The 10,797-nt window shown below is 36.8% G+C and overlaps 1 protein-coding gene across 1 annotated transcript in view; it reads left to right on the top strand.

The window, feature by feature from the left end:
• Positions 1 to 10,389, top strand: part of LOC110464075 (protein FAM177A1-like) — a 15,567-nt gene extending 5,178 nt beyond the window's left edge. The window contains exons 3-5 of the mRNA XM_021519106.1: positions 1,289 to 1,355; positions 6,193 to 6,290; positions 7,802 to 10,389. Of these exons, the coding sequence (XP_021374781.1) occupies positions 1,289 to 1,355; positions 6,193 to 6,290; positions 7,802 to 7,951 (315 nt within the window). The 3' untranslated portion in view covers positions 7,952 to 10,389. The remainder of the gene's footprint in view (positions 1 to 1,288; positions 1,356 to 6,192; positions 6,291 to 7,801) is intronic.
• The last annotated feature ends 408 nt before the right edge of the window (positions 10,390 to 10,797 follow it).

Here is a 10,797-nt window from a genome sequence, read left to right as displayed (position 1 = left end):
AACATTTACCAATATTTTCAAATTCTTATCCATTGATGACATGACAAGTATTGTATTTCACTTAGTTTACATGCTGATTTCCACATCACATCTAAACAATAAAATAAAGCTACCAGTATCTATGATATAACTCAGGTGACCGCTAAGGCCCTTGGGCCTCTTGTTTTTACCACTGTCACTATTCTGAAATATTTGTTTTACTCCTTTCCGTTTAAATACATGCCTTGATGCATTTTACAGAATGACATTTGTTTAAAATTTGAATGTTTGTAAACAGAAAAGAAATGATTGCAGGTATCAAACTCAGAATCTTTACATTCTAAAGCCTTCACTTATTAAATATTGTCATCCAGGAATGTTAACTCCACCATATCAGAATCAGTATGAGCCACAAAGCCTATGGGAAAACAATGAACATCTAAAGATACATGACAGGGGGAATTACTCTTAGTCAGAAAAAATCAGAGTCAAACTCTCCTGGTAGCAGTGTACATTAGCGTACTGTGGCCATGGGTGATATTTTTGTACAATGCCCATGTAATATTACAGGTATCAAAATGAAAAAAAATCAGCATTAAAATTGGCATATACATGATGAAGTGGACTATGTGGGCTTCACATTTAAAAAAAATCGACTGGTTTGAGACTACAGTTTTGGCCATTTTCAAATCTCTTTCTACACAACAAAAGCTAGCTTTTCATGTAGTATTTTTTTGTACTCAGCACATGTGTAAATATTGTGAAAAATCCACCGGAATGACCTATGCTAGAACGTGAGTATTTCTGTTACTGAGTAGGCAATATTTGATTTCAGGCAGGTTTTCAGAAAAAAATATCTACTTGCAGGGGTCAAATTTTGGGTTAAAAATCATGTTATTTTGCATTTTTTGGTGGTTTTTTTTATGAGGTATCCATGGTTTTCACAACTCCCAAATCTGGGGAAAACAGTTTTTGAAAAAGAATCAGTCTTCTAAACAAAATGAATTCAAAACGTAGTTTATAAATATATATATATATTATAAAAAGAAAAATTCTCAACAACCAGTCTTTAGTACTTTCATCTCTTCTAGGAGATTCTTTAGACATATATATGTAGGTGTACTGTGCAGGTTTAATAGTGTATCAGTCTGAGACATGCCCTTTATTTTTAGGAACAGGCCATTTCTACTGTCCTCTGCTACCTCTTTGTGGTTATTACTGATGTAGTGATACCCTTAACCCTAAAACAACAAAAACTAAAATAGTTACAAGTTCTAACATCCATACAACGTTCTCTTGTCTTTTTCAGAAATCACTGACCTGGGTTCCTTGGATTTGGTATTATACAGCATTTGCAGCAATGAAAACATTAAAAGGTAATCTGTTGCATCATCATAATGTATTGACTATGTTCCAGATACAGTATCATCATCATAATGTATTGACTATGTTCCAGATACAGTATAATTTTAGGTTTGGTGATCCAAGTATTTCAGGTAAAACCAGTGGTATCATGTGGAAAACTGCTATATTTTAAGTTCCTATCTCAAAAATATGTCAATATAAATTTGTGTACTGGGTACCTCTTTAACTCATTGCTAAAACTTGGAATTCATCCAAGATATTTTATTAGCTCACCTGGTCCAAAGAACCAGTCGTCCGTCCGTCAACTTTTCCTTTAAAACGCTACTAGTCCTGAACGGCCAGGTAGATTTTGACTAAATTTGGTCTGGAGTATCCTTAGGCTAAGGGGACTCAATTTTGTATAAACGGTGGGTGTGCCCCCCCCCCCCCCCCCCCCCGGGGGGCAGGGCAGAGGGGCGGGGCCCAATAGGGGAAATAGAGGTAAAACCTTGAAAATCGTTCTTCTACCCTAGGGATTAAGGGATTTTATTCTAATTTTGTCTGGAGCATCCTTGGGCCAAGGGGACTCAATTTTTAGCTTTGGTGAGCTTATGCCATACTGCAGCGTCCGTCGTCCGTCAGTCCGTCAACTTTTCCTTTAAAATGCTACTAGTCATGAACGACTGAGCAGATTTATCCTTGTATTAACTGTGGGTCTTGCCCCCCTGGGGGCTGAGTGGCAGGGCCCAATAGGGGAAATATAGCAAATACTTTAAAATCCTTCTTATTCTGTAGGAATGAAAGGATTTGTTCCATATTTGGTCTGAAGCATCCTTGGGTGAAGGAGAACCAATTTTGTATAAACCGTGGGTGGGGCCCCCCAGGGGCCTGAGGGGTGGGTCCCAATAGGGGAAACATAGCAAATTATTCTTCCGTAGGAATAAAAGGCTTTGTTCCATATTTAGTGTGCAGCATCCTTGAGTGAAGGACAACCAATTTTGTATAAACCGTGGGTGTGGCCCCCCAGGAGCCTGAGGGGTGGGGCCCAATAGGGGAAACATAGCAAATTATTCTTCCGTAGGAATAAAAGGATTTGTTCCATATTTAGTGTGGAGCATCCTTGAGTGAAGGAGAACCAATTTTGTATAAACGCTGGGTATGGCCTCCCAGGGTCCTGAGGGACGGGACCCAATAGTGAAATATAGGTAAAACCTTTAAAATCCTTCTTCTGCCTTAGAGATTAAGGGATTTTATCCTAATTTAGTCTGGAGCATCTATGGGCCAAGGGGACTCAATTTTGTATAATCATGCAGTGGGTATGGTCTCCGAAGGGGCAGAAGGGCGGGGCCCAATAGGAGAAATAGACGTAAAACCTTTAAAATCCTTCTTCGACCATCGGGATTATGGGATTTTATCCTTATTTAGTCTGGAGCATCCTTGGGTCAAGGGGACTCAATTTTGTATAATTGGTGGGTATGACCCCCTAGGTTGCATATAGGGGTGGGCCTCTGTTTGAAGTTTGTTCTCAGTATATCTCAAGTACTGGATGGATCTTTCTGAAATTGCATATGTACTTACAGCACCTACTTCATACCAATTATTTTAAACATATTAAGGTGAGCGATACAGGCCCTCTAGGCCTCTTGTTTATAAATGGAGGGTGTGGCCCCCCTGGGGGCTGAGGGGCGGGACCCAATAGGAGAAATATAGCAAATTATTTAAAATCCTTCTTCTTCTGTAGGAATGAAAGGATTTGTTCCATATTTGGTCTGAAGCATCCTTTGGGGGAAGGGGAAGCAATTTTGTATAAAGCATGGGTCTGGTCCTCCAGGGGCCTGAGGGGTGGGGCCCGATATGGGAAACATAGCAAATTCTTTAAAATCCTTCTTATTCTGTAGGAATGAAAGGATTTGTTCCATATTTGGTCTGAAGCATTCTTGGGTGAAGGGGAACGAATTTTGTATAAACAGTAGGTCTGGACCCCCTGGGGCTGAGGGACAGGACCCAATAGGGGAAATATTGCAAATTCTTTAAAAGCCTTTTTCTTGTGAAGGAATGAAAGGATTTGTTCCATATTTGGTCTGAAGCATCATTGGGTGAAGGGAAACCAATTTTGTACAAATCGTGGGTCTGGCCTGCCAGGGGCCTGAGGGGCGGGGCCCAATAGGGGAAACATAGCAAATTATTCTTTAAAATCCTTCTGCTTCTGTAGGAATGAAAGGATTAGGTCCATATTTATTGTGGAGGATCTTTGGGTAAAGGGGAACCAATTTTGTATAAACCGTGGGTCTGGCCCCCCAGGGGCCTGAGCTGTAGGGCCTAATAGGGGTAAAAATAGCAAATTATTCTTTAAAGTCCTTCTCCTTCTGTAAGAATGAAAGGATTTGGTCCATATTTAGTGTGGAGCATCCTTGGGGAAAGGGAAACCAATTTTGTATAAACGGTGGGTGTGGCCCCCATGGGACCTGAGGGGCGGGGCCCAATAGGGGAAACTGAAGTAAAACCTTTATAATCCTTCTTCTACCATAGGGATTAAGGGATTTTATCCTAATTTTGTCTGCAGGATCCTATGGCCAAGGGGACTCAATTTTGTATAAACAGTGAGTGTGGCCCCCCTGGGGGCAGAAGGTAGGGGCCCAATAGGGGAAACATAGCAAATTCTTCAAATACCTTCCTCTGTATCAATGACATGATTTTGTCCAAATTTGGTATAAAGCATCATTGGGTGAAAGGGAATCAATTTTGTTTAAACAGTGTGTCTAACCCCCCCCCCCTGGAGGCAGAAAGGCGGGGCCCAATAGCGGATATAGAGGTAAAACCTTTAAAATTCTTCTTCTACCATAGGGATTAAGGGATTTTATCCTAATTTAGTCTGGAGCATCCTTGGCCCAAGGGGACTCAATTTTGTATATGCAGTGGGTGTGTTCTCCCAGGGGGCAGAAGGGCGGGGCCAGTAGGAGAAATAGAGGTAAAACCTTTAAAATTCCTCTTCGACCATCGGGTTTAAGGGATTTTATCCTTATTTAGTCTGGAGCATCCTAGGACCAAGGGGACTCAATTTTGTATAATTGGTGGGTATGACCCCCTAGGTTGCATATAGGGGTGGGCCTCTGTTTGAAGTTTGTTCTCGCTATATCTCAAGTACTGGATGGATCTTTCTGAAATTTCATATGTACTTACAGCACCTACTATGGAGTGCTATATCTTTATGTTGTACCAATTATTTTAAACATATTCAGGTGAACGATACAGGCCCTCTGGGCCTCTTGTTGTTTCAAAACAAAGGGATTACACAACAGGCAAAGACTACATAAGTCTTCTCTTATTCCAGTTAAAGCATGTAAAACATGTACATATAGATAATACAGGGATCAGGAGGGACAGGTGATAGAAATTGATTGTTTAGGAGTATTACTAATTTTGGGAATAGTGACACTGTGTGTTAACGACACCGGATATTGCTACCAGGCAGGCGCTGATCACAAAAAGTGGGCTTCTGTTGCAGGTGAGTTTTTTAGGTCACTTGAGCTAAAGCTCAAGTGACCTATTGCTATCTGTTTTCGTCTGTCGTCGTCCGTCGTCCGTTAACATTTTACATTTCAAACTTAAAGTCAAGTTATGCTGGGCCGATTTAACTGAAAGTTGGTAGGAATGATCGCCTCATGGTCCTGACAAAGTGTTGTTATTTTTCGGGTCAATCAGAAATACAATTTGGCTGCCATGGCCGCTATTTTGCTACTAAGTTCTAATAGGCCGATCTCACTTAAAATTGGTCTAGGAATGATCAGCTCATGGTCCTGACAAAGTTAAGTTAACATTATACTATTTTTTACTCAAATTGGTACATATTTCAACAACAAAAATAAATACTGTAGACTCAGGTGACCGTTTAGGCCCATTGGCCTCTTGTTTTATATTTTCCTTACTTCAGAGGCTTGTATGTTCTTAGGGCTTGTTGGATCAATTCCTCACATTTTCAGCAATTGCGTCAACTAAAGAGAACATTCCTATATGGGTTGGGGGGGGGGAACAAATTTAACTACTTGTAACTAACTAATATGTATATGCATTACATACATTTATCGTATTTTCTAACTTCTTGTAAATTATGAGAAATATGCTGACATAATTTCGTTGCATTGTACGGCGACTTGCAATTTGCATGTTCCGTACAGTAATCTAAAAAACAAACATTCAATCTGCCGTCCAGTTCGACGAAATATTTTTGACGATATTTTATACAATGCTTTCACTGACACAATGAATGTGTGTAATGTAGATACATCTATATTTAGTTGTAGGCAGTAAAATGTGTGGAGTATACTACAAATGTTAATTCAGACACGTGATAGTTATAACTCGTAAATTTTCATCGATACCAGACAACGTGTTTGAAAGTCTGGAAGAAATATTGACCCCTATATGAACTTTTTCTATGGTTTAAGTAAATACTGAAAATGTTAGGTATTGATCCAAAAAGCCTCAAGAATATGACAGCCTCTGAAGTATGGAAAATATAGAAAAAACTCACCTTCAGCTGCAGTCCACCTCGTGTGATCACCGCCTGCCTAGTACCAATATCCTGTGTCATTAACGCACAGTGAATGAGTTGAATTGTTTAGATTTCCTGTTAATTTATAGCTTTGAGTTGATTCTCAAATCGAGAGTTTTAAGTAAGTTTGATCAATATCTTATAAAATTGAAACTCATTCACAAATTGTCCATTATACATCATGTATAGACCATTCAAATTCTTTGGGTACCTGGTCATAAATATGACTGAAATAAATGTTTGTGTAAATATATGGACACATTTCATATATATTTCTTGTTTAATAGTACGGTATATATGATTATTTGCTTTACCAGGTGCCGATTTCTGTGGAGAAAAATTGGCTTGGTTTTTCGGCATCACAACACCAAAATATCAATATGCTATAGATGAATTCTACAGATTGAAAGAAGAGGTAAAGGTTTCTTTACGTCAGAACTTTGTCACTTGTGGTCGTGTAATGCATGCTTCTTCGCAAGGAGAAACAGTATAATTTTTATACTTATTCGATTCAGTCTTTGATAATTATTTAAATGATAAAACCCTCAAAAGTTAAAATGTAGCAAGCTGAATCTTAATATACTCCATTTTATGTACATGTTGTATCATTAACAATTCTGTCTAATCATTGAACATTTAATGTTTTTTTCCCTTTGAATACTATGGATGTTTCGCTTCTACAGCAGAATATATGACTATTTTCACTTATGCTTCACAAGTGTGAAAAATATCAATATTCTTGAAATATATATGTGTCACCCTGGTAAAATACTAGCCGCTTCCTACCGACTCAGCTAGGGAGAATTTCTCTTTAGGTCATTCAGTAAAAGTGTAAGACTAGTAAACCAGAGGTCAGGGGTTCGACTCCTAGCAGAGACTTTGAAAAAAATAATGACCACTGTTACATACATGAATGTTATTTACCCAGAAAAAACATGAAACATCCTCTATTTATTGAAACAATATGTTGTATGTTTTGCAATGTACTGCATATATTAAAATATATTAATTTGGGTTTGTCCGTCTGTCAGTCTGTCTGTCATGCTTCGTTTCCATGCAATAACTACAACAAATGTTAACCAATTTTTTTCAAACTTGATCAAAGGGTTAAATGCCTAAAGGGCTCGGCCAAAAAGTTCAACCAATTTTTTTCAAACTTGATCAAAGGGTTAAATGCCTAAAGGGCTTGGCCAAGTTTGAAGACCACTTTCAGCGGACTTTATTTGGCGGAGTTAAGGCCCCTTGAATAATGAAAAACATCATTATCTGCCGTTTCTGTTTATTCAATCTCGCAAATATTATCTGATTGTCCTCAAACTTAATAACAAGGTTCAACACATTAAAGACTCGGCCAAGTTCAACAACCACTTTAATCAGACTCCATTTGGCAGAGTTATGGCCCCTTGATTAACGAAAAACATCATTATTTGCAGTTTCAGCTTTATAACTCTAGCAAATATTAGCCAAATTCCTTCAAACTTGATAACAAAGTTTGTGTTCCTCGGTCTTTCCACCCATCTTGGGCACTCTTTGGTTTTCGTGTGATAAATGCTGTAGATATTGTTCAGATGTTTCAACCAAGTTCCGTATGCACATCCGACTCATGCTAAGTTTGCCAATCGATGTGATTTGTGCATATTTACAGAAAATCATTGAGGTATAGGGCTTTTCTTTTTCTTCAAGTTTTAAGCTTGACGTTATGTCTCAACAGCACGATACTCAAATGTGTAAACATAACCTCAATAATGTTAACCTTCAATATGTCCTGCAAGCGGGGGATATAAATTCCACGAATTTGCTTGTTACCAGACGTTTACAGTATGTTACAGTAGCAGTCGTACGGCCACATAAGATAAACAATAGATTGAGCTAATGGTTTGTTACAGAACCATTTCTAATCCATCGGGATGATTATGTCTATTTCAGGAGGAGAAAGAGAATGCGAGACAAGAGAAAATATTGAAGAAGTTGGAGGCAGAGAAGTTATCAAGTGTGGATATAGAAATAGACTTTAAAGGTGTCCCGTCCCAACAGATGCCAGGGGCTAACACCACAGAAAACGTGGACAAATACTAGCATGGAAACAACCCAGCATCAAGTTCCTGTGTCAATTAAAGTGTTACAAGTTTGCAATTTCTGAAAAGTAGATTTTTGCTATTATACCAAAATATGAATAACCATGTCAGATATCCCTCCATTTTCAAAACAGTTTTCTTTACATATTTAGATGTTTGGTACATGGCATTTTACGGTATTTCAAGATTTAAGTTAATTCTTTGTGTCTGAATCAAGAAATGTTTCATGTTCAGTTTTATTTTGTTCAGCTGAAAGAAAATGTATGGTCCAATTTGTTTTTATGAATACTATAATTACACTGCACTGAGGAATATTTTGATTAAGTACAGTAGCAAAAAAAATATTGTTTAAGAAAGTATTGAGAGGAATTTATTTTAAGATGTTGGAGCCAGTTGTCTGTGATACTTTAGTGTGTCCATGTGATCTGAACTTAGATAACTGTAGGGAGCTGTATTGAAAAAGAGACGTTACAGCTGATGTATCTTACGACGACCATTCATGTACCAAAACCCGGAAAGTATTGTCAATAACCAGCCCAAAAGGAACAACAATCCACTCTTTGACGAAGGATCATGTATGTTTCGCAAGAAATTAATTTTGGCATCAGTTTAAGAGATAATTGTATGCTCATGAAAATGTACATGTCAGATTTAATATTTCTTTAAAATGTATTGATATTTCACTTCTTTTAATCCGAAAGTAATTTCTCCCATGTTTCTAGAATAAATTTCTTCTAGTATTGGATCAAATTTTAAAAGATTCCTTTATAAATTAGTATGTTTATTTGTAGGTTTCAAAAAAGATCATTTGGGTATAAAACAAGAGAAATGCAGTGTTTTGTTTCATTACAGACTTAAATAATATTGCATGTACAATGAAAATTGAAAATAGATTCTATTAATGCCATCAAACGTATTTAGTTTTTATAATAACTGGCAGATACTTAATTCTTAGCCCTAACACAGAGTTGTCAAACCAGACAACAGAATGGACCTTTAACATATAACCGTACCGGTATATGATATATATGGGGAACATATTGAGGAATGATTCAAATTTTAAAATGTATAAGTCTTTGAGTGTGCAGGAACTTAAAAGAGAGCATTTTACAGAATCAAAACAAAATAGATTGTTTGCGACCTACATTGTGTGAAATTATATAGATGTTATGGTTTCCCAGCCAATTTTTTACAACACAAGGGAAGAAACTCGTATATTATGTGTAAGGGGGAGACAACTTTGCATTCACTGTTGTTAGGGAGATATTGGCTATATTGGATAGTGAAAAGGAAAATGATTAGGTCATTGTTTGTTGAAACACTTTCTGAAATGGTTTTAAGGGTTTGTTTGATGAATTATTGAATATGCATTATTAATATTGAACATATTTTGAAGTATATTTTGCGGGTTTTTTATGTTGACAAGAGTGAAAGACAATGTATATAAGTGGATGATTTAATTTGTTAAGTCAATAGACTACTAAGTGTTACAGTTGTGTGGCTATGTGACTGAATTAAACATTGTATGAATAGAAGTTCAAAATACAGCTTTTATCTTCCCTAAGATGACGTACATAATTTCAACAAACCAATTTTTGAAGTCATTTTGAAAGAAAAAAAGATAAAATGTGAAAGAAATAATTTCCAGATTGCATATTTCTCCTTCTCCAGTTTTCTTTTTAATCTTGAAAAATAAATACAAAGAATCTGAAATATATGCATATCATATTTTCCCCTTTGTTTCCAACACCAATATCTTCAGAAGTTCTGAACTATTTTATTTTACCTTTTGGTAATTAATTTACTTTCATAAAGGCATTCATTGTGTTGTTAAAGTAATGAACTTTATGTCTCGTAACAGCCAAATAGTTTCCCAAAATGTAAACACATTGGTGTGTTTTGGTGGCCTACCATATAAAAACTTAGAACAATGTTGTACCTGTTTTAACGGTAAATTTTTGGGGATTGACATCTTCGCTAGCCAAGGGATACGATCTGGTACGATCAGGTCTACCTCCTATTCAGAGAGAGCTAACTTGAGCGTAACCAATGGAGGATGGAGGACGGGTGATCTACTTTAAATAAGTAATTTTGTCTTAGATACAGTGTGATGTGTTGATAGACCGCCTTACAAGTAACCAAATCAACTCATTGTCATGTATGTTATGATTATTTAAAATGAGTGCTTATTACAATAAATATAGTATGGTGTAATATGTATATGTATGTGTTGATTATAATAAATATGGTATGGTATAATATTTATAGTATTGTATAACATAATATCATGTATGTTGGGATGTTTTGTTAAATGGTCGAGTACAGTATGTGTTTTTGTTTTGTGAGTTTTGATCATTAATATATTTTACTTCCATTTCGTCTGATGATACGCAGCAGTCTGTAAGTGAGTTTATTATATTAAACAAACTTTCAAATTAGTCTCAATTTTTATTTTAATCAATTCATGTTATTTGAACCAAATTGGAATGGAGATAATAAAATTGTGTTTTTTCGCGGCCGAAAGGGCAAGTGAGCTTATGCCATGGCACAGGGTCCGTTGTACATAAACTTTTTCTAAAAATCACTACTTGTCATAAACGGCATAGCAGATTTTAAATAAATTTGGTCAGAAGCATCCTTAGGGGAAGGGGGAACAAATTTTGTATAAATGGTGGGTCTGGCCCCCCTGGGGGCTGAGGGGCAGGGCCCAAAAGGGGAAATATAGCAAATTCTTTAAAATCCTTCTTCTTCTGTAGGAATGAAAGGATTTGTTCCATATTTGGTCTGAAGCATCCTTGAGTGAAGGGAAACCAATTCTGTATAAACGGTGGTTCTGGCCCCCTATGG

This window comes from Mizuhopecten yessoensis, unplaced genomic scaffold, assembly GCF_002113885.1.
Source record: "Mizuhopecten yessoensis strain PY_sf001 unplaced genomic scaffold, ASM211388v2 scaffold10955, whole genome shotgun sequence".
Lineage (NCBI taxonomy): Eukaryota > Metazoa > Mollusca > Bivalvia > Pectinida > Pectinidae > Mizuhopecten > Mizuhopecten yessoensis.
Note: the sequence above shows the minus strand (reverse complement) of the source record. Positions and strands in the feature narration are given on the sequence as shown.